The sequence below is a fragment of the Amblyraja radiata genome, chromosome 2 (assembly GCF_010909765.2).
Source record: "Amblyraja radiata isolate CabotCenter1 chromosome 2, sAmbRad1.1.pri, whole genome shotgun sequence".
NCBI classification, from domain to species: Eukaryota; Metazoa; Chordata; class Chondrichthyes; order Rajiformes; family Rajidae; genus Amblyraja; species Amblyraja radiata.
In genome coordinates, this window is record NC_045957.1 from 56558875 (window position 1) to 56583902 (window position 25028).

At 42.0% G+C, this 25028-nt stretch overlaps 1 protein-coding gene across 3 annotated transcripts in view; it reads right to left on the reverse strand.

Moving 5' to 3' along the window:
• Window positions 1–24977, reverse strand: part of ngly1 (N-glycanase 1) — a 36008-nt gene extending 11031 nt beyond the window's left edge. Inside the window, exons 1-9 of one of the 3 annotated variants that reach the window (XM_033047099.1) lie at window positions 24700–24835; window positions 23892–24039; window positions 23678–23792; window positions 18679–18921; window positions 13121–13283; window positions 8581–8800; window positions 4467–4588; window positions 3095–3240; window positions 750–860 (exon numbers count right to left, since the gene is read on the reverse strand). In XM_033047099.1, the coding sequence (XP_032902990.1) occupies window positions 750–860; window positions 3095–3240; window positions 4467–4588; window positions 8581–8800; window positions 13121–13283; window positions 18679–18921; window positions 23678–23728 (1056 nt within the window). In that variant the 5' untranslated portion in view covers window positions 23729–23792; window positions 23892–24039; window positions 24700–24835. Of the gene's footprint in view, window positions 1–749; window positions 861–3094; window positions 3241–4466; window positions 4589–8580; window positions 8801–13120; window positions 13284–18678; window positions 18922–23677; window positions 23793–23891; window positions 24040–24699 lie in introns of all 3 variants that reach the window. The other 2 variants (XM_033047091.1, XM_033047081.1) reach the window with 2 other exon arrangements.
• Window positions 24978–25028: the final 51 nt, after the last annotated feature.

A 25028-nucleotide genomic window follows, 5' to 3' on the forward strand; every position in this document is an offset into this window, starting at 1 on the left:
ATGTGACAATAAACTCAACTAAATCTATGTTGCAAAGAAATAAGAAAAATATTTAGTAACTTAATTGAACACATCTAAAACTGTTGGGAATCTCATGGGGAAGAAACTAGAATGGAATTTCCCCTTCGTTGAAGAGTTTGGAACAAGGGACTTAGAATAATGTTTTGGTCATTTGGGACGTCAATAATCAGAAATGTCCTCACTCGAAGCTTAGTTGGTCTTTGCCATTTCTACCCAAGAATGGTGGTGCAGTATATTCAAAACTGAAATTGACACATTCTGAGCTAACTGGAAAATGTAATAAATGTAGACATTCAGCCATGATCTTACTGAAACGCACAGCAGGTGGGGCAGGTGGTCTCTTTGTCTATCCCTGTTCCATTTCTTGCAATCTTATGTAGGAGAATATAAGCAAGAGACTGAGAACCAAGGATAGTGGGGAAAGGGAGATTTTCTCTTGCTCCCATTCCCAAGGGTAGACAATGAATTGCACAAATAATTACTGTAAATTAGTGATATTAGAAAAAATCTCCTCATTGGTTATAGCTTTTAACATGGTTCACTCGAACTATGAAGTAATTTATATTAAGCAATGTATTGTAAAAAAGTTCAGTACAAGATTAATGTTAAGGCTTGGTGTATGAACTATGAAGCATAATTGTTTCTGCGTTTATTATTTCTACTAACTGCTTTATTTTCCAAAAACAAAATTATTAGCACAATTATATTTACATCTTTGCACTATTCACCTCAGAATTTAATTTATTAATAGTTTGTCGCAGCAATCCTTCCCCAAGTTGTGTTCTACGAGTCAGAAGCTCTGTATGCTTGCATGAATATCTCCAGCTGACATCAACCACCTGAAAGAGTAATTGGGGCATCACACAAATTTCATTCAACAAATAATAATCAAAGGCTTCAGTTTGTAGTTAGATTATCAAACAGCAAAGAGATCTGATTTCTGCTATAATTGTAAGGGCCCGGATTGATGAAACTCTTAAGGGTAGAGGAAAAGGAGTGAAGATGTACCAGACCATAGAGTGAACAATATTAGAGTCCCGAGAGTTTCCAGACCAAAGTGGGTTGAAAGTTCATGAGGAAAATCAAACACAAAGATCAACATTTTAAATTCCGTGTGCTGCTCAATTGGAAGCTGGATAATGTACTGGAATCATGGGTGAGCAGGATTAAACGTTGGAAGACGAACTGTTTATGAGTTGTGGCTATGAGAAGATAAAGGGGAGGTCATTTAAGTGAGGTGAGAAAAAACGTTTTCACCCAGAGAGTTGTGAATTTATGGAATTCCCTGCCACAGAGGACAGTAGAGGCCAAGTCACTGGATGGATTTAAGAGAGAGTTAGATAGAGCTCTAGGGGCTGGTGGAGTCAAGGGATATGGGGAGAAGCTGGCACGGGTTATTGATAGGGGACGATCAGCCATGATCACAATGAATGGTGGTGCTGGCTCAAAGGGCCGAATGGCCTCCACCTGCACCTATTTTCTATGTTTCTATAAAGATGGGGGGTGGTTCCGATCTAAAACATGCTGCCAGGAGAGGTAGAATCAGATGCAATCACTATGTTAAATGGACATTTAGGTGGGCGTTTGAATAGGTAGAGTGTCTTAATGTCGGCAAGAGTGATTAGTGCAGATGGGCAAAAAGATCAGCATGGTTGTGATGGGCCAAAGGGCACATTAGTGTGCTCCGCAACAATGACTATTACCAGAATCGTAGCTGCATCAATTATACAAACACCATGAGTACCGAAGTGATCTACACTCTCAAGAATGAAAAGCCCCTCAAATAAAATGTTCTATATTACTGATAGACCGTAGGCCGAGGTGCTTTTTCATTTCATTTTGTGACCCTAATCACATATCTACCTGTATTTATAACATATTGTGTAAAAATATTATAGAAATAATACCTGAAACTCAAGAACAAAACATGCACATTTTTTTAAAATATGAGGGAAAACCTCAATTTTTCCGAGTAGTAATTGTCCAATCAAAGCACATTTGACATTGAGTCGGACGCCAATTGACCGCTTTGCTTCAGGCTAGCTAGGCAGGGAGCCCACATCATGGCAGAGAGTATTTCTTCTGAGTATTGCCGAGAAGTGTTCTGACCGCGGGGCCTATGTACTTAACATAGTGAAGCCGCGGTCTCCGGTATACAGCGGCCGATTCAGAGCCGCGGAGGGTGTTTGGATCATCTCGAATGGGTGGGGGAGGGGGCCTGTACTTCGTGCCGTCTGTAGCGACGACTGCGGAGGGTTAGGGAACCACAGGTTCTGCCCTGACGCATTAATTAGGCACGTTCAGGAGCTGATAAAACCTACGACTTCTGTGGCAGTCTCACTCGTTTTCCTCTTAAAGCAACTGGAAGATGCCTTACAGGTCTGTCCCCCAGCCTGGCACTGCCCCAGTCCCACTTTGGCCGTGACCCCCACTCTGCACACTGGCAGTCAGTGGGGACCTCTACAGCAGTCTCACTCAAAATACACCTCCAGTCGGACTCACAATTACATTCCTTATATTATTTTAATATAATTATACATATGTGTGTGGTGGGGGGGGGGGGAGAAAGAGGGGGAGAGGGGGAAAGACACACCCCCCCCATGAATGTTTTGAACACTATTAGCTCCAATGGAGACACGAGTATGCATATCTTGTGTAAGAAAAAAGTGCTGATGGAACTCAATGGATCAGGCAGCATCTGCAGAAGGAAATAGAAAATGTTTCGGGTCAGGACTCTTCTTCAGACGGATGGGAGTAGGGGTGAGAAAGTTTGAAAAGAGAGTGATGGGTGGGGCAAAGCCTGGTAAATGACAGGTGGATGTGAGTGAGGGTTGATTGGCAGATGGGTGAAAAATAAATAATAAAATAAGTAATATTTTTGAAATGCAGGTGCATTACTTATTGAACTGTATAATTGGGGCATTAAATAATTAAAAAAGACGTTTACAATAACTTTGGCTGACTGCCACCTTGGTCTCCTTTCCAGAATCTGCACAGTTCTGAAATCTCTCCAGGTGTAGAACCCTCAAAGTGATTGTTAACCAATCAGGAAGTATACAATTGCAAATCTTACCTCATCCTTTGAAAATGCAAAAATATAAGACAACTTTTTCCCCCATCCAATTTCATACAGGAGTGGTTTGTCACAGACATTTTCACAGGGATCACAATGCAGCCACCTTTTCTGGGAGGTTGAATACACCTCTGTCCACACATGATCTGAAACGATAACCAATACTCAGTTCCATCAAAAACTGGCCGCCTGATAATGCCTGCATTAACTATGTGAATTTGGTAAAAATACGGTGGCATAAATTCTAGTATTTAATTCTTAATCCAGTTCACACCAAACCAAGTAAGAGTAGATCAATTATACATCAACACCTATTATAATTTATGTGAATTAAAACCCAGTTAACTACTAAACAATTTTTTATTAGAATCAGATACATTATCGTATGTCTGATGACAGAAATTGAAGATAAGTAGGCTGAAGTGTCAGTAGAACCAACTTTTAATTACCCACCAAGTAGTTCAGTTAACTTTTCCAGTAAACTGCTTGCTGTCAATGCATTGCTAATTGTTGGTTATTTAACAATTGGTGCAACAGCTTGGTGGTTTTATGGAATTAACTATCTTAATTCGTTATGGCAAATTTGAATTGAATTTAACGTGTCACATTCTACTCCAGGATTAATGAAAAATGTCAAATTATATGAAAAACTATTCCACTAATATATTTCACCGAAGACAGGAAGGAACATTTTACCCCAACTTCCTTAACCATACACCACCAAATTTGTACCACCTTGACTTAATGCTCTGACAACAAGGAACATCAATAAATACTTAATGTCTTTCATATCACATGAAGAAAGAGCAAATGTTATAATTAGATGATGTAATAGTGCTTTACAAATTCATAAAACCCGAGGAATTAAATTATAATTTGCCGCTAGTCTTAGGTTCAAAGTGTGTTAGTTTGTTTCAGCCCAATTTATCTATGCCAACCAAGATGCCTCATCTAAGCTATTCCAATTTGCCTGTGTTTGGCCATATCCCTCTAAATCTCCCCTATCCATGTTCAAATGTATTTTCATTGTTACTGTACCTGCCTCAACTACTTCTTCTGGCAGCTTGTTCCATATACCCACCACCATCTGTGAAAAGGTTATCCTTCAGGTTCCTATTAAATCTTTTCCCTCTCACCTTAATCCCACAGCTTCTATATCTTTACTCTATTCAGGGCCAACTTAACCAAAAGACCATAAGACATGGAAGGAGAATTAGGCTATTCGGCCCATCGAGTCAACTCTGCCATTCAATCATGGCTGATTCATTCTCCCTCTTTCTCCCCATAACCTTTGACACGCTTACTAATCAAGGACCCACCAATCTCTGCTTTAAAAATACCCAATGTCTTCAACAAATGTGGATTATATTACCTGTTGTACACCAGACAAATCTTGCTTCAAACCCCATGGCTCTGCAGCAAAGCGTGAAGCAATTGGCCCATTCTCCGCAACGCCCTCTTCTGGTTTCCAGTAGCTTCTCTGCATGGTTATACCTAGAGTGCACAAAATGAGTATCAAATACAACACACTGCCAAAGTGATGTACAAAAGTGTGACAGATATTTCAGAATTTGTTTTCAAAACACAGAAGCAGCCTACAACAATGGATATGCAATGTCAGTACTGGTCGACTTCCCATGGAATTACACTGTTATAGTACAACAAACTGAACTAAATACTTCAATGTGCTTGCGTATAATTTTTTTTCCCAGTTGTCAATTATTTTCAACCTTCTAGATAAATAGTTTTTACCGAGTTATATTTCAGCTTTTTGAAATCGACATAGATTTACAAAGGCTTCTTTGCTCAATCTCATATGCTTACTACAAGCAACTAACAGGGATTACTGCATTCTGAAGAAACAAAAATCAATGTTGACATTGATATTACACTATTTAAAACAATTTTGAGAAATGGCACTGTAAAGCAGTAAATACAAGAACAAATTAAGCAGAAGAACGACTAAACTTTGCATTAATAACCTATCAATCATAGCTCACTCATTGAATTAAATGTTGATTTATAACATGTTAGCGGATTTTAGTTTACAATATTCAATAGGCTAGAATTAGCTTGACCCAGTCTGAACCTTGGGCCCAACAGCTGCTTTAAACTTCTGCTCCAAGGGACAAATAGAATTCCAATCCTTGTTGTCGCAGCCACCCCTATAAAGCAGCCTGTAAGCAGAAGCAAGGCCTTGGGCACTGTGTTTTGAAAATTATTCCCCAAACACCCTGAGGCCCTTTTTTGACAGCTCATACACATGTTATTACACTGATTTTTTTTTCATGTTTAAGGAGAGTTAAGTAATTAAAATTTTTACCTCAAAATATATTTTAAAGATATTTTAGTTATAAATTAAATATCAGCATTGATGTAAAAAAAACAAACAGATTTCAATCATTCCCGCACTACTGAAGTTACACTAATAGACCTGTAATTATGGCAGACCATGGTGCCGGGCCTATCCACCAGCAGCAGGCCTGGCTCCCCCGCCATGGATGCAGGAAACCCCTCCCCAAGAGGCAAGCTGCTGAGCCCTTCCTCATCCCCCATTGCCAGACAGGAGTGGGAAGAAATTCAAGATGGCGGCAGCAGATGGAAGGAACAAAGGGCTAATAAGCAGACCGGCTGTAGGTGGCAGTGCAGTGCATCTTGACGATGGAGTAGACCGCTGGAGGCCCTGCAGCAATCTGAGGCTCAGCTGGATTCAGTTCAGTTTTAGTTTAGTTTAGTTTATTGTCACGTGTACCGAGGAAAAGTGAGAAGCTTTTGTTGCGTGCCAACCAGTTAGCAGAAAGACAATACATGATTACAATCAATCCATTTACAGTGTATAGGTACATGATAAGGGAATAATATGATAAGGAATTGGGTGCCCCTCCAAGAGGCCGTGTGCGTGGAACAATGAAATTCTTATTTGCAGCAGCACGACAGGTTGATAAACACATTGTAAACAACAAAAATTAATACATACTAATATAGTGCAAAACAATGTAAAGCAAGAAGTCTCGAGTGCAATCAAGACAGTTAGCAAATTGAAATTTAGTTGAAGTTTGTAGTGTTCAAAATTATTATTGATTTAGTTTAGAGATATAGCGTGGAAACAGGCACTTCAGCCCAGAGTCCGCACCGACCAGGAATACCCCACAACAATATCCGACACACACTAGGGGCAATTTACACTTATAGCAAGTCGATTAACCTACACACCTGGATGTCTTGAGTGTGAGAGAAAAACGAAGATCTCGGAGAAAACCCACACGGTCACGGGGAGAAAGTACAAACTCCGTACAGACAGCACGCATAGTCGGGATCGAACCCGGGTCTCTCGCGATGCAAGTGCTGTAAGGCAGCAACTCTAACGCTGCGCCACAGAGCCGGCCTGTACATGTGCCAAGATAGAGTGAAAAGCTTTTGTTGGTTGTCCGATGGCTGTTGGGAAGAAGCGGTTCCTGAACATGGATGTCAGTTTTCACTCGTATACCTTCTTCCCGAAGGCAGGAGTGAAATGAGTGTGGCCAGGGTGGTGTGAGTTCTTGATGATGCTGGGTGCCTTTTTGAGGCAACGCCTCCCTTTTGATGGTGGGGAGTTCAGTACCTGTGATGGATGAGACAGTATCCACCACCTTTTGTAATCTACTCGTTCAGAGGCTTGAGTTGCCGAATGCCATGATGCAACCAGTCAATATGGTCTCTACCGCACACCTGTAGAAGTTCAAGAGAGTATCCGTTGACATATCGAATCTCCACAGTCTAGAGGTGTTGATGGGCTTTCTTCATGATTACATCAATGTGCTAGGTCCAGGACACATATTCAGAGATATGTACACCCAGAAACTTGACATTGTTGACTCTCTCCATCACCGACCCATCAATGAGGACAGGCTAGTGGATCCTCGGCTTTAATCATCTAAAGTCAACAAACAGCTTCTTGGTTTTAAAGACGTCGAGAGCAGGGTTGTTGCTCTGGCACCAATTAGATGATCGATTTCCCTCCTATACTCTGTCTCATCGTTATCCGTAATTCGTCACCTCCTTGCATCCTTTGCCACTCAGATTTTTCCTTCCTTCTTCCAACCTGAATTATGTTCACACCTATTACGAAATAAACATCTCAACTCTTTTAGACACAATTGTCTAGCCTCAGGACCTCCCATTTACAATTATACTTTGGCAACAGTTGACCTTTTAATTTATTCCTTCACATGCTATGAATACTTTGTGCCCCAAAAATGTATTAGTTGCATTCTGGAGACCCAAGTAGAGTACAGCCGAATGTATCTTTGTCACACAATTTTCCCAAACACTTGTTTTGAGATTATACAGTATGACACAGATCCTAACTAGGTAGCTAATACTTTGGACAATGAGGTAAGATTTAATGAGAATCAAAAAGATGGCGGCCTACTATTGGCCATGAATTGCAGAACCTAGGGCCCAGATGGCTGTACTCATGAGAAGCTGCTTGGGACATTTTCCTGCTAAAAAACTTTAGAAACACATTATTATTGCAGAAAAATTGTACATTATAACCAGGAAAAATTACCGGAGGAACTACAAAGAATTGATGACAACTTTACTTTTCCATAACGTCTTTAAGTGAAAAAGCCCATCAAGACTACTCTACAATTCAATCATGGTTGATCTATCTTTCCCTCTCATCCCCATTCTCCTGCCTTTTCACCACAACTTTACTAATCAAGAATTAGTAAATTTCCACCTCTGACCAAAGAAATTCCTTCACAACTCCTTTCTAAAGTTACATCTTTTTATTCTGAGGCTGTCTTCTGGTCCTAGACTCTCCCATCAGTCAGAAACATCCTCTCCACATCCACTCAATCAATGTACCATGTTTTTAAATAAAAACAATTATTCTTGTTTTATTTCTGTGAATTCATTGAAATAACTTGCATTTTATTCACAAATTGGCCCATTCTTAGCCACGTGTGTGACCAAAAAGATGATAAATTGTGGAATACATCTCTTCTAATTCTCAAAGCATTACAGGTATATTGTTTTATACTGCATATATGATTCTTTTTTTTTTTGGTTTATCAGGTGAAGTTTTTACATGTTATGCTGACAATTTGTTTAGGGTAAGAGGTCAAATATGACTGGTCATGTGTGTGACATCACATGGAAGCATTTTACAAACTCTGAATTTTAAAAAGCTAGAATGTTAATATATTTAGCAGACACGCATTATAGTTCTGTAGGTAGGATAATAGCAATGAATAAGATTAAACTCCTACAAGAATTTTTCATTGTATTACTTGTGATGACATCTGGCCACGTGTGTGACATTTTGGTTCACTTTACAAAGAACTGGCCAATTACAAAATCATGGCATGTATTACACGGGAGTGGCCAGATAAAAACAATCAACCCAATCAACCCTCTGTGTGGAAAGAAATTCCACATATATTTTAAATGGAAACCAAAATGTCATCACGTTCTGTACACTATACGTCAGTCTTACATACCTTGGAAATCGATTGCTGGTGTGACATTTACGGCAAAGATGATTTTCAACTCTTTCAGCACCCCATCGTTGATCTTCACTGCTTGGTGGAAGTGAACCTGATGACTCTGTTACTTGTCCACAAGTGCTACAGAGAACAGAGTCTATCCACTGGAAAAAGTCTTCTTTAAACCACCGGAGAAGCTCTAACAACAAGAAGTCTTCCAGGTTTATTGTCGATTCTGTTGAAAGGAATTAAAAAGGTTGCATTCATAACTTCAAACTGCTTAAGTACTTTCCCAATGTTGCCAACAAAAGCAAAGAGTCTGTTACAAAAGGTAAAGCAGTAAGTTTTTTACAAAACGCAAAGCAGTAGGTGCTTACAAAAGGTAAATCAGATGATGTGGAGAAGTATTCCAAATTGATCTCTATTTCTTTATTATTCATGATATTCAAGAACAAAGGATTTCCAAGTGGATTAAAGGTACTGCCATCCTAACACCTTTTTAATGTTTGGGGATGTGTGTACCTTGAAAGCACTGCTTTCAGTCAATGTTAGCATTCTGAATGGTAAACAGAAAAATAATATCCAAGATGGACTTTCAAACGAAGAAGGGTGGGATGGGGGGAGGGTCCAGGGTAAACAACGTCACCTTAAAAGTACGTCTCATTCAGAAGCTGGGTATCTCGAAGAGAAAATAATTCACAAATACCTGGACAAATGCCAATATTATGCCCTCAAAATGACTGCGTCATGGAAATAAATTCAGTCTATGTTAACCCAGACTATAATATCAGATGGAGAAACAATTAGCAGACTCTCACAAAACAATAGCAGCGTATATAGTTCCAATATGGTGTTATAATGCTACACACTTGTACATTTTCAGGTAACTTATAATCACCATTAAGAAGTATCGCCATCTAAACCAGATGCTATAGGTTAACTGGTCATCTGTAGAACTGGTCATTGGTTTCCAGAAACCCAATGATATCTGAAATTGTTAAGCCTCAATTTTGTCACCATTCACCCATCCGTTACAATCATGGTGAACAATCCAAAAATATACACCCTGAATTTTGGACACTTTTAAATGACCTTTTCCAACATTTCGAAGCCCACTTTTGGAGAAACAGGTATTCCAACCTTTCCTGACATCTCAAAGAAAGCATATAAATTAAAAAATGCCCCTTCCCTGCATCCCAATTGCAAAGTTGATATTCACTTCTGATTTATTCCTTCCACAACAGTTCTGAAGATCTCAAACCCAAATTCATGCCTTTGCAGCCCAATCTGTAGTGTGATGGCATAACAATACAAGACGGAAGAGCGGGGATTAGACCACATGATATCCTGGATCCTGCACAGTCATTCATGAAGATCACGGCTAATTTGATATTGAATTAATGCTCCAAATCCTCAATTTCCCGTAAAATGTGAAAAACCTACAGTGCCCTCCATAATGTTTGGGACAAAGTACCATCATTTATTTATTTGCCTCTGTACTCCACAATTTGAGATTTGTAATAGAAAAAATCACATTGGTTAAAGTGCACATTGTCAGAATATATTAAAGGGTATTTTTATACATTTTGGTTTCACCATGTAGAAATTACAGCTGTGTTTACACATTGCCCCCCCATTTCAGGGAACCATAATGTTTGGGACATGGCTTCACAGGTGTTTGTAATTGCTCGGGTGTGTTTAATTGCTTCCTTAATGCAGGTATAAGAGAGCTCTCAGCACCTAATCTTTCTTCCAGTCTTTCCATCACTTTGGAAACTTTTATTGCTGTTTATCTTCATGAGGGCCAAAGTTGTGCCAACAAAAGTCAAAGAAGCCATTATGAGACTGAGAAACAAGAATAAAACTGTTAGAGACATCAGCCAAACTATAAGCTTACCAAAATCAACTGTTTGGAAAATCATTAAGAAGAGAGATCACTGGTGAGCTTACTAATCACAAAGGGACTGGCAAGCCCAGGAAGACCTCCACAGCTGATGACAGTAGAATTCTCTCTATAATAAAGCAAAATCCCCAAACACCTGTCCGACAGATCAGAAACACTGTGGATTTGTCAATGACCACTGTCCGTAGAAGACTTCATGAACAGAAATACAGAGGCTACACTGCAAGATGTAGACCACTGGTTAGCCATAAAAAATAGGATAGCCAAGTTACAGTTTGCCAAGAAGTGCTTAAAAGAGCAACCACAGTTCTGGAGAAAGGTTTTGTGGATAGATGAGACAAAGATTAACATATCAGAATGATGGCAAGAGCAAAGTATGCAAGAGAGAAGGAATTGCCCAAGATTCAAAGCATACCACCTCATCTGTGAAACACAGTGGTGGGGGTGTTATGGCCTGGGCATGTATGGCTGCTGAAGGTACTGGCTCACTTTTCTTCATTAATGATACAACTGCTGATGGTAGTAGCATAATGAATTCTGAAGTGTATAGACACACGAGAAACATGTTTTGATCTCTTCCTTCGGGGATGCGACTTTTTTTCTGTCGTATTCACCGTCCCCGTCTGCGCCAGGGCCTAATGGCGGAGCTGGCGACCTCGGAGCTGTGGCGGCGGCAGCGGAGACCCGACTCGGCCTCGGAGCTGTGGCGGCGGCAGCAGCGGCAGCGGCAGCGGAGACCCGACTCGGCCCCGGAGCTGTGGCGGCGGCAGCGTAGACCCGACTCGGCCCTGGAGCTGTGGCAGCAGCAGCGGAGACCCGACTCGGCCGCGGAGCTGTGGTGGCGGCAGCAGCAACAGCGGCAGCGGAGACCCAACTCGGCCCTGGAGCTGTAGCGGCGGCAGCGGAGACCCGACTCGGCCCCGGAGCTGTGGCGGCGGCAGCAGCGGCAGCGGCGACTCGACCCGTAGCTGTGGCGGCGGCAGCAGCGGCAGTGGAGACCCGACTCGGCCCTGAAACTGTGGTGGAGGCAGCGGCAGCGGAGACCCGACTCGGCCTCAGAGCTGTGGCGGAGGCAGCGGCAGCGGAGACCCGACTCGGCCCCGGAGCTGTGGCGGCGGCAGCAGCGACTCGACCCGGAGCTGTGGCGGCGGCAGCAGCAGCGGCAGTGGAGACCCGACTCGGCCCTGAAACTGTGGCGGAGGCAGCGGCAGCGGAGACCCGACTCGGCCTCAGAGCTGTGGCGGAGGCAGCGGCAGCGGAGACCCGACTCGGCCTCAGAGCTGTGGCGGAGGCAGCAGCAGCGGAGACCCGACTCGGCCTCAGAGCTGTGGCGGTGGCGGCAACGGAGACCGACTCGGCCCCGGAACCGTGGCGGCGGCAGCAGAGACCCGACTTGGCCTCGGAGCTGTGGCGGCGGCAGCGACCACCCGCGAAGTTTGAACCGGCCCGTTCGCGGACCACGGTTGAGCTGCGGGATTTACCATCACCCGGTGGGGTCACAACATCTGGAGCCTTGATCGCCTCGGCGCAGAGAGAGAACAAAGAGGGAAGAGACAGTGACTTTAAGATTTTGCCTTCCACCACAGTGAGGTGTTTGGTGAACTCACTGTGGTGGATGTTAAATTTGTGTTGATTGTGTGTTTTTGTCATTTTTTTTAAAATGTATGACTGCAGGGAAACAAAATTTCGTTCAGACCGAAAGGTCTGAATGACAATAAACGAATCTAATCTAATCGAATCTAACATCCTATTTGCTCAAGTTCAAACAAATGTCTCAAAACTCATTGGCTGGCAGTTCATTCTCCAGCAAGACATTGACCCCAAACATACTGCTAAAGCAACAAAGGAGTTTTTCAAAGCTAAAAAATGGTCAATTCTTGAGTGGCCAAGACAATCACCTGTTCTGAACCCAATTGAGCATGCCTTTTATTTGCTGAAGAGAAAACTGAAGGGGACTAGTCCCCAAAACAAGCATAAGTTAAAGATGGCAGCAACACAGGCCTGGCAGAGCATCACCAGAGAAGACACCCAGCAACTGGTGATGTCCATGAATCGCAGACTTCAAGCAGATATTGCATGCAAAGGATATGCAACAAAATATTAAACATGACTACTTTCATTTACATGACATTGTTGGGTCCCAAACATATGGTGTCCTGAAATGGGGGGAATATGTATAAACACTGCTGTAATTTCTACATGGTGAAGCCTAAATGTATAAAAATGGCCTTTATTAAAATCTGACAATGTGCACTTTAACCACATGTGATTTTTTTTCTATTACAAATCTCAAATTGTGGAGTACAGAGGCAAATAAATAAATGATGGGTCTTTGTCCCAAACATTATGGAGGGCACTGTGGCTCAGACTTGCATGACTGCCTCCACAGTTCTTTGAGGTTGAAAATCGTGTTCTTGCCTTGCTTGCCTCTATTTACTGGATTGCTGATGAACCCTCTTATTACATGCTTTTGTTTCCTTATTTGTGCACTCAAACATATAAAATGACAACAGAAACATTAATAATGTTTTTCTCTCCATAGAAACAGCCCATTCAGTCAGATTTCCCACATCTGCAATTCTTTTGGCATTTTAGATTTGAAACATTTACTTAACTATATCATTCCGTTATTTGTTTAATCAAAGGTCGAACCTGGATCCAGTTTTGTAGCACATAACAACTTTTCATTTGCTATTTTTTTCAAATCCTCGACAGGAATACAGGCCAAGGCTTTTTGTTGAAGTCTCATATCCTCATACATCAAGACTTGCTGAAAATGTGTTTTCAAAGTTGCCAAAAGACTCCTTGCAGAATTCTTTAGAAATCAAAAAAAACATCAAGAATATTTAATGATACTTCAAATCAATTGGAAAATGGAAAATTATTTTATACTCTACGTGTTTTCAAGTGAATTTTAATTATAACATATAACGTTCACTTAATTAGCCAAACAGCGATACTGAAGTGGAGTGCACATCCTAAACCATTCCCATTTGATGTCAAAGTAACTTAAAACTATTTTAGAACTATAAATATTTGAACTAATAAAGTAAGTAGATAGTTTTTAAATGTTCATGTGACCCCACTACCCCACCCCAAACATTTTGGGACAATAGACTTTGCGATTTACACCTCCGTTTGTGTGATCCACTTCTTTGCATCATCATTGAATAGCCTACCATCAATTATGATATTTCTTGCTTTTGTTCGGCACTGTGGATTGGAACCCGAGATTAAAATAGAAGCCTTGTTTTTAAGAAGTGAACAAAATACAAATTTCAAAAATTATGACATTTTGTTTTGATCCAAAGGAGTGCCAATCCAGACACAAAATTGAATGGCCAGAGAACTATTTTAGCAAACCATTTGAAATATTCCTAAATATACAAAGATCCAATCAAATCACAAATTTATGCAGATTATGCTCGCAAAATTAAAAGATAATGCATTCAGCAGTAGGGGATCATTAATGGTAGCTTCAACATTTGTGTTTTCTTGTGCAGGCACCTTTTCCATAAAATGCTGTCAATTGTACAAGGTGATGATGACAAATGACAACAGCTTTGCTGCTGGTCTCAACTACAAAATACAGGGCATACAGATGGTGACTGTATTGTATCTGACTGCTAAAAAATGAAAGAGCATTTACCCAAGTATGGAGATGATACTAAATGACACAGGGGAGCTAGTAGCACAGTTGGAAGCAAATAAATCATAAGCAGATTAATTTAATGCACACACAATAGAAAATGGAATTTAATGGGAGCAAATATGGTGTCACCTAATGTTGATGCAAGAAGATATTTCCCACAAGATGAAAAATTAGGAAATAAAAGAATGGAGAAGTATGGATGCCCTGATGAATAAGTCATTGCAACCCAATAAAGGTAAGAGCAATCACAAAGGATAATGGTGCATTGGTTTTTATTTCAAACGAGGACTGGAGTATAAAGGAAACAAATTTCCACTTCAGTTATGCAGAACTTGACAAATCCCATCTGGAGATATGTGTTGAGCTTTCAATTAGTATATATCGGCTTGAGACTAAGCTACATATAAATTCACAAGTATATGTGGAAGGGGATATTTGGGGGCTTGTGTATGCATGGGGAGGGGAGGGGAAATGGTGTGCATCCAGGTGGGACATAGGGGAGGGGGGGGGGGGGGGGGTGGGGGAGGGTGCAGGGGGAAGTTGTTTGCAGGTTAGTTACCAAAATTCTCTCATTTGGAATATTGCATGCAATTCTGTTCGCCCCATTACAGGAAGGATGTGGAGGCTTTGGAGAGGGTGCATAAGAGGTTTACCAGAATGTGGCTTGGATTAGGGTGTATGAGCTATCAGGAGAGTTTGGACAAACTTGGGATTGTTTTCTCTGGAGCTCGAGGTTGAGGGAGATGTGATAGAAGTAATGAGAGGCATTGATAGGATAGGTAGTCAGAACGTTTTTCAAAGGGTGGAAATGTCAAAAACTATAAGGCATAGGCTTTAGGTGCGAAGGGCAAAATGTAAAGATGTGGGGAAAATTATTTTTAGAGTGGTGGGTGCCTAGAAAGTGTTGCCAGGGGTGTTGGTGGAAGCAAATATGATAGTAGTGTATAAGAGCCTTTTAGATGGGCATATGGATATGCAGAGAATGGAAAGATATGGAATATGGGCAAGTAGATGAGATTAGTGTATCTTGGCATCAGGTTTTGCAGAGATATTATGGGCCGAACAGTCTGTTTCTGTACTGTACTGTTCCATGTCCTCTGGGTCAACTATTGAAGACTAGGTAAATTGATATTTCTTACCAGGTCAGAGGAGGACGGTCTTCTATATGACTAACTTTTTGGGGAAGGGTATGATAGGCTAAATAAAAGATTCATTTATTGCTAATGGTTTAAGAAAGCCCTCCTCATCATTGAAAGTATCGACACGAGGCACCGCCTCCAGAAGGTGACATTTATCTTCAGGGATCGCTATCATCCTGGCCATGCCCTCTCCATCTGGTATGAGCTACAGAAGTCTTGGCACACACTACCAGGTTCAGGAACAACTACTTTCCTATAACAATCAGGTTGTTGAATCGACCCACGCAACCTAATCATACCTTGGCATAAGAACACTACGGACCACCACCTACCATGGACTTGTTTTTTTTTAAATTACATTTTGCACGATTGTTTTTTTCTCTTTTTACTGTGTTACTAATTTGTGTTGAATTGATGAATAATCTATGTACAATTTATGTTTTTGTGTGTTGTCTGTCATTGTGCCTGTGAAGCTGCTGCAAGTTTTTCATAATACCTATATCTCACCATACTTGAGCATGACAAAAACTGGCTAATGAGATTCAGGTTTCATTTACAAAAAAGTAAATCACGAGGCATTTTATTTATATTGTTAATACAAATTCAGGGAGTGTTTCTTCCCAGCTGTTATCATCCTACCACAACCAGAGAGCAGTGCTGAACCTATCTATCTCATTAGTGACCCTTGGACTATCCTTGACCGTCTTTGCTGGCTTCACCTTGCACTAATCGTTATTGCTTTATCAGTTATCTACACACTGTAAATGGCTCGATTATAATCATGTATTGTTTTTCTGCTGACTGGATAACGTGCAACAAAATCTTTTCACTGTATCTCGGCACACGTGACAATAAACTACACTTGTGTCATTGCCATCCTGCCACTGCTGACAAAAGGACCCAATCAAAGTTATAAGAATAAGCATAAGTTGCTACTGCCTTTATCACTCTGCAACTTTTAACTGTTACCCTTTTAAGCGATATCATCAACCACCACAACTTTGAAATCAATGTGTAGGAAGGAACTGCAGATGCTGGTTTAAATCGAAGATAGACACAAAAGTAACCTAATGGGACAGGCCGCATCTCTGGAGAGAAGGAATGGGTGACGTTTCGGGTCGAGACCCTTCTTCATACTGATGTCAGGACAGTGGGAGGACATAGATAAGGAAGTGTAAGGTGTGAAAATAGGATAGAGGGAATGAAGTTCAAGGAAAATGTAGAATAGATCATTGTTAGTTGGGAGACGGTAACAACAAAGCAAACAGAGATAAAATGTAGTCGCAAACAGTAAGACTGGCTGGAAAACTGGGAAGGGGGAGGGGATGGAGAGAGAGAGGGAAAGTAAGGGTTACGAAGATAGAGAAGTTAATGTTCATACCGCTGGGGTGCAAGCTGCTCAAGCGAAATATGAGGTGATGGTTCTCCAATTTGCCCTGAGCCTCACTCTGACAATGGAGGAGGCCCAGGACAGAAAGGTCAGCATGGGAATGAGAGGGGGAGTTAAAGTGGTTAGCAACCGGGATATCAGGTAGGTTTAGGCAGAGAGCAGAGGTGTTCAGCGAAACAATCGCCGAGCCTGCACCTGGTCTCACTGATATACAGGAGTCCACACCTGGAACAGCGGATACAGTAGATGAGGTTGGAGGAGGTGCAAGTGAACCTATGCCTCACCCGAAAAGACTGTCGGGGTCCTTGGACAGAGTCGAGGGGGGAGGTATAGGGACACGGTTGCATCTCCTGCGGTTGCAGGGGTACGTACCCGGGGAGGGGGTGGTTTGGGTGGGCAGGGACGAGTTGAACTGGGAGTTGCGGAGGGAATGGTCTTTGCGGAAAGGGGGGGAGATGGGAAGATGAGGCTAGTGATCGGATCCCGTTGGAGGTGGAGAAAATGTCGGAGGATTATGTGCTGAATGCGACGGCTGATGGGGTGGAAGGTGAGGACAAGGGGGACTCTGTCCCTGTTACGAATGGAGGGAGGAGGGGCAAGAGTGGAGCTGCAGGATCATCTTGGGCGCAGTTGCGGTCTAGACAGAGGAATTGGGAGTTGCGGATAGTCTTTACAGGAAGCAGGGTAGGAAGAAGTGTTGTCTAGATAGCTATGGGAGTCAGTGGGTTTATAGTTGATAGTTTGTCTCCTGTGATGGAGACAGTGTGATCAAGAAACGGCAGGGAGACGTTGGATATGGTCCAAGTGAATTTGAGTGCAGGATGGAAATTAGTCGTGAAGTTGATGAAGTCAGTGAGTTCTGCATGGTTGCAGGAGGTAGCACCGATTCAGTCATCAATGTAGCGGAGGTAGAGTTTGAGGATAGGGCCAGTGTCCGCCTGGAACAGTCATTGTTCAACGTCCCCTTCAAAGAGGCAGGCATAGCTGGGGCCCATGGAATTGCCCATAGCTACGCCTTGGATTTGGAGGAAGTGGAAGGATTCGAAGAAGAAGTTGTTAAGGGTAAGGACCAGCTTTGCTAGGCGGAGGAGAGTGTTAGTAGATGGAAATTGGCTGGTTCTGCAGTCGAGGAAGAAACGGAAGGCTTTAAGACCTTCCTGGTGGGGGATGGAGGTGTAGAGTGACTGAACATCCATCGTAAAGATGAGGTAGTGGATGCTTGGAAAACGGAAGTCATTGAAGAGGTGGACATAGGTAGGGACCGGGGGGGGGGGGGAGGAGATAGGATAGAGTTGAGGTATGTGGAAATTAATTTAGTGGTACATGAACAAGCAGAAGCAATGGGTCTGCCAGGGCAGTTCTGTTGTGGATTTTGGGGTGAAGATAAAATTGGGCCATGCGGGGCGGTGGAATGCGTTGGAGGGCAGACAGCCGGAAGTGATGAAATCTGAAATGGTTTGAGATTAAGGCCTGGTGCTCGTCTGTGGGATCATGGTCCAAGGACAAGTAGGAGATGCCTGAGAGTTGCTGCCTGGCCTCAGCCCGGTAGAGGTCAGCGTGCCAGACTGCCATGACACCTCCCTTGTCGGCGGATTTGATTATAATGTCGGGGTTGCTGCAGAGTGAGAGGTTATAGTAGGTAAAGGGAGTGGAAAAGTTGAGACGGTTGATGTCATGCCAGCAGTCGGAAATAAAAAAGTCTAAGAGAGTGGAGCGCCATCCAGGGGAGTCCAAGAGGTGAGGGACCAGAGGAGACGGGAGAAGGGGTCATCACTGGGTGGTGAGGACTCCTCCCATAGTAAAAGGCACGGAATCTATGTCACAGCCACTGATGTTTAAAAGAGACACAATAAAGATAATCAATAAAAACAAATCAATTTTGCAACTCGACTTGTTCTGATGGCATGAATCATTCAGCTATACCTGGTGGAGACCCTGTTGGATCTCCCAGTTACTACTTTTAAATTACTTTGTTCTAACTGCTCCGGACATACATTTACCCTTATAAATTTTGATGAAAGAATCTTACATCGGTAGCTGGCCTGAATGTCTGAGCTGGCAACTGCGTCGATGTATCATTGAAAAATGGTCGAGCACGGAAGGAGGTTTCAGGCTGACTTGGCTGGACATGGGCAGAAGCCGAAAGTGGCGGTGATATTGGGATTGATTTATTAGCAGCTGTCCTCCGATTCCTTTCAGCAGCAATTAGATCTCTAATTCTTTTCAGCCTCTGTACTGAAGCATTTTTAGGAAATACAAGATGTGTTTCTTCCTGTGGATTTAAAATCAATTAACCATGAGTCCAATTACAATTGCACTATATGAAAGAATCACTTGTAACATATTTTCAAAAGAGCACAAAATGCAGCTTTTACTACACTTGTATACATGAAAGCAATGGGCCTTTAAAATACATTTTTTTAAATTAGCAGTTTAAGTTCACTTTAATGAATAAAAGTTGGTTAGGTATTTAAACCAGTTTTCCCCCAGGTATCGAACGGGTTCCATTTTTAAAGATGTTCATCAGTTGATTTTGTCCGCATGTTGGAAAATGCACAGAAAAAGCACAAAAGACTGATAAGACCAATTACTAAACGTGGAGAGGGTAGTAACAAATCTTTGTATGTTCTACAGACTTTTGAATTTAACAATATTATGGGGGGCTTGCTTGTATGCAGGGGTGTTCATGTCAGGTATTTGTAACCTGAAGATGGCCTGTAATTGATTTTAGTAGAATAACCAATTTTAAAACCATGGCCATTGAATAATGTAATTCAATCACTCAGATTCATTTTATAATAATCCCAGCTAATGGCATTCTGGATGGCAATGCACAAAATATGACTGAGAATAAATACATGCTCTTGCTGAATTTTGACCATCTATATTATATTGGCCACATAGGTAAAATTAGCTTGACTAGAATTCCTTCCAAATTGACCCAATAGGTTTGATGTCGTAAAAAAGATCATGAAATCTACATTATATCTTGAAATGGATACAACTATTTTCTTAAGCAATAAAACAAATAGTTCCTCGAATTATGCCTACCTAAGAGATCGATCTCTTAGATAGGCATAATTCTCCCATGCCTTTATTTATATTTAGTAATTACCATTTTATAATTTTAGTCGGGGTAGGCAGTGCCTACCTTGCCTACCCTGACGGCACGTGCCTGCCAAAGAGGTACATTGTAGTTCAGCACTGCTCTCAGGTGGTGGTAGGATGATTCAGTTGCCTGATAACAGCTGGGAAGAAACTGTCCCTAAATCTGATGGTGAACATTTTCACACTTCTCTACCTTTTGCCTGATGGGAGAGAGAAGAGAGAGTGGCCAGAGTGCAACTCTTCCTTGATTATGCTGTTGGCCTTGCCGAAGCAGCGTGAGGTATAAATGAAGTCAATAGAAGGGAGGTAGACACAAAATGCTGGAGTAACTCATCGGGACAGGCAGCATCTCTGGAGAGAAGGATTGGGTGACGTTTCGGGTCGAGTCCCTTCTTCAGAATAGAAGGGAGGTTGGTTTGTGTGATGGTCGGGCTGTGCCCACAATTTGTTGCAATTTCTCGCGGTCTTGGATGGAGCTGTTCCCAAATCAAGATGTGATGCACCCTGATAAAATGCTTTCTTTGGTGCATCTTTAGAAGTTGGTGAGAGTTGTAGGGAACATGCCAAACTTCTTAAGCCTTCCAAGTTGGTGTGCTTTCTTTGTCATTGCTTCAATATGGATGGACCAGAAGTTGTTGGTGATATTAACTCTTAGGAATTTAAAGTTTTCAGCCATCTTTGGCACCATAAATGCAAACTGGGGTATGTGGACCGCTTTGCTTCCTGACGTCGATCACTATCTCAGGTAGACAAAAATGCTGGAGAAACTCAGCGGGTGAGGCAGCATCTATGGAGCGACGATCACTATCTCCTTTGTTTTGTTGACTTTGAGAGAAAGGTTGACACAAAATACTGCAGTAACTCAGTGGGACAGGCAGCATCTCTGGAGAGAAGGAATGGGTGATGTCTAGGGTCGAGACCCTTCTTCAGAGAGAAAGGTTGTTGTCTCGACACCAGGATACAAGATTCTCGATCTCCTTCCTGTACTCAGTCTCATCATTATTTGATAACCGGCTCACAATAGTGGTGTCATCTGCGAATTTGAAAATTGAATTAGATTTGTACATGGCTTCACAGTCGTGGGTGTACAAGGAATAAAGAAGGGGGCTGAGAACGCAACCTTGCAGAGGCCCAGTGTTGAGGACTATCGTAGAGGAAAATGTGTCCCCTATTCTTACTGATTGGGATCTGTTGGTCAGGAAGTCGAGAGTCAAGTTGCAAAGTTAAATGCTGACATCAAGTCCCGTGGTTTTGGTAATAAGCTTGGATGGTATAATGATATTAAAGGCAGACCTGTAGTCCATGAATAGGAGTCTTACGTAGGTGTCTCTCTTATCCAGGTGTTCTCGGGAAGAAGGAAGTCGAGGACCCAGTTGCAAAGGGATATACAGAGACCCAGTTCCATGAGCTTGGTAACCAGTTGAGGGGATGATGGTGTTGAACGGCGAGCTGCAATCTATGAACAACAGTCTGACGTATGTCACATCCTCAAAAGATCACATCTTCCGTTGACCTGTTCCAGCAGTTGGCAAATTGTAGTGGATCCATTTTCTTGTTGAAGTAGAAGTTCATAAGCATCATAACAAAACTCTCAAAGCACTTAATCACCACGGATGTTAGTGGCAATGGTCAGTAGGTATTTTTGATGCCTTTTTAGGGAATCAGGTGAGAACCTCAGACCCTAGTAATGAGAGGCTGAAATCCACAGAAACTCCAGCCAGTTGGTCTGCACAGCTTTTAAGACTGGGTATAGCATCAGGTCCAGACGCTTTCCGAGGTTTTACCCTCCTGAAGAATCTTCTGACGTCACCCTCAGTGAATGAGATTATAACAACATTGACGTAGTAGCAACACTAATGAATGGCACAAGTTAAGTTCTTGGTACCTATAACACCACTGGCTTATTTCTCCTCATCCTTCATGACCTGTGCGCATCATCCCAAGCCAACAAACCTGTTCTCCTCTGATGCTTTAATACTGATATCCAATTTTGATTGCCTTCTTTTAGGTCCATCCTACACATCCAATAAGTATATCTCTTCCTGCTTTTATTGATTTATTTTTTATTCCCTTTCTCAATTATGTTTAACTCATTGAAGACTGTATCTGCGAATAAGTACCACTTTACATCTAGATGAGGAGAGATTTACACAAGGAATGTTTCCAGGGATGGAGGCTTAATTGTGATTGATTAATCAGAGGTTGTTTTCTTTAGCAGCACAAGGTATGGGTGAATTAAAAATTGAAAGCATGTAAAATTAGACAAAGTGACCAGGAACTTATCTCTCTTCAAGGAAATATCAATGACCAGCAAATAATAGATTTAAAGGGATTAGAGGGGATTTTGAGGTCTACTACTCACTGATTGAAAGTACATTTGAGACAGAAAGCATCACATTTAAGAGTTACTGGGTGAGTATTTTATGTGCTGTAACATATAGGACAAGATATGGGAAGCCTTTTTTTCAGCATGCAAGTGCACAACTTACAGAACGCCTTCAACTGGGTTATTAATGTCTATAATTGTCAGTTCTAATTGCAGCTCATCACAGACCACACAGATCAGATGGAGCAGCAGATGAACTTGCTGAGGAGCACACAGAGGCAAAAAGTGTTTCAGATACATGTTTTAGGAAGGTGGTCACACCAATGTTTCAGCAGAAAGGAGTTTCCTGTGGCTGTACCTATCTCAAACATATATACTGGATACTGCTGGGCAGGAGGTGATAATAGCCTATCAGGAGAAAATGCTTTAAAAATGCCCAATGATGGCCTCCACATCCGTCTGTGGCAACTAATTTCAGATTTGCCACCCTCTGACTAAATAAATTCCTCGTCATCTCCTTTCTAAAGGTATGTCCTTTTATTCTTGAGGCTATGCCTTCTGGTCCTACACTCTCCCACTACTGGAAACATCCTCTCCACGTCCACATTATCCAGGCCTTTCACTATTTTCTCTTTTGCACTATTTGATGTAATCATGTACAGTATAATTTGCCTGGATAACATGCAAAATATGTTTTTTTTGCTGTATCGCAATACATGCAACAATATAAGCCAATACCTGAATCACATTTGTCTATCTCCAAGCTCTGCAAATCTCTCACCTTGTGTTTTTTTTTATTGTTCCTGCCAGCACGTTCTCACCTCCTTAATGTATCTACAATTCTCTGTAGCCTCTTTATGTCCTTTTTACAATTTACTTCCTATCCATCATAGTCTCATTGGGAAATCATATATTTGGTACATTCATTCATATCTTTGGTGCAGTAGCACCAATTCCCATTGCACGCTACTCATAACATCTTGCTAATGGGACAAAACATATTTATACCTTCTATTTTCCTGATAGCTGGCCAGTCTTTCATGCGACCAAACGAACACTGGGCAAAGGTAGCCCAAATTACCTCTGTCATTCAATAAAGATTATTCCTAATCTGATCATAAACTCAATCCCATCTTTTACCTATTCCTAGAAATCCTTCACCACCTTGCTTGACAGGAAACTATCCCCGCCTTAAAATATTCCAAAACAATGCTTCCACCATCCTTTCACAACCCACAAAGACAACAAGGTTTGTATCATAGCCAATGGGTGGCTCTTAGTTTTGAACAGTGATTCTCTATTTCTAGATTCTGCTGCAAATAAACATTTACACTCTCAAGACCCTTTTTCTGAACAGCTTCCAACATGTTAAATAAGGAAACTAATACTACACATAATTGTTCACAACGAAAGTAAGAGTCAAAAAACATTGTTATGAACTCTGTGCTGTTAGAAATTAGACATACAATGATGAATTGTTCTCTATTTCAATTTAGTCTCCTGACTTCCACTCATCATCCCCAAATTATTCTATTGCCTATAACAATATCATTGATTATAGAATTACTATTATTACTATCACATTTTACTATACCTCTTGAAATCCCATTTCAAAGAGACACTCAACAGCTCCCTTGACTGGCATCAACCTGTTTGAAAAGGTTTGATTTCCAACCTTAATTGATTTGTATTTGTCTTCATTTGGGTTTCTGTTAGAAAGAGAGCATAAAATGATGAATATTGGAAATAATGACCATAGATATAATCTTCATTTGATTAAAAGTATTATTTCAAAATAAATCACATACCACTTATTGTTAATACCGATTGAATAAAATGATCATCCGTGGCATGATTTAGGTCATCTGGAGCCTGTATTGTGATTAATGTTTATTTGCTAACTAGCTTGACTTTTGAGGCTATAATTCAGAGGTCAACTCCCTATAGGAAAGTAATCTGAAACGGAATAATTAGAAAAATAATCATTATTTTCCTGATCGGCAGTAATTTGTCTTCACTCTTTGAAGTTATCTCAAGGCCAGGAAATAAACAGTAGGAACTTTCTGGCTCTTATATCAGTTTTTGTTCAATGGTCAAATTGTAATTTGCAGTGTTTCTTCTCAGGAAGATCTGGAAATTATTGGGTGCTGCAAATTTAATCTGTTAACGTATTGCTCTATGTGAATCAAATAATAATTTGTTTGATTAAAATGACAGTTAAGACATTAACTGGGTGATTGGACTTGGGAGACAGTATCAGTCCTATTAAATGCTATCGGGACAACCACAGGTTTTGGAGTGGTTGAAAAGCCTTGGGAAGTTGCAACCTGGTGCAGTTAACAATCGCAGCGATGCTGTGTGCGATTGGAAAGAGGCAAAAAAATGCACTCGCGGCTATGGGAAGGCAGCACAAACAATCCTTTGGAGGAACTCAGCGGGTCAGGCAGGGGGGGGGGGGAATGGACAGACGATGAAGTTCCTTCTACACATTGCTCGTTGCTGCAGCCTCCTGCGCCTCTGGGACGGGAGGCCAATCTAACCTAATGCCCTTCCCCGGAGCTGACGGACCGCAGCTTAGCGCTGCAGACGTGAACCACCTGTGAGCCCGGGCCTCACCGTAGGATGTTGTCCGCGTATCGCAGCAGCAACTCGGACGCATCGAGGAAAAGCGTCTCCGGATTCTCGCTCAGCACCGCCACCGCCGCGGACGCCATGGCGCCTCCGCCTTTGGTCCGTCCCTCCCTCACTCCGCCACTTGGACAACGGCCGCCCGGCCTCCGGCACCGTCAGCACCGCCCGGGCCCCGGATCCGCCCCGCCCGGCCGGAGGTTTTCCCCAAAGATCTCCGCTATAAGATCTTTGGTTTTCCCCACCAACAGCGCCGCCCAGATCCGGCACCGCCTTCCCGCATCGTCATCGCTGCGCCGCCCGGCCTCCGGCACCGC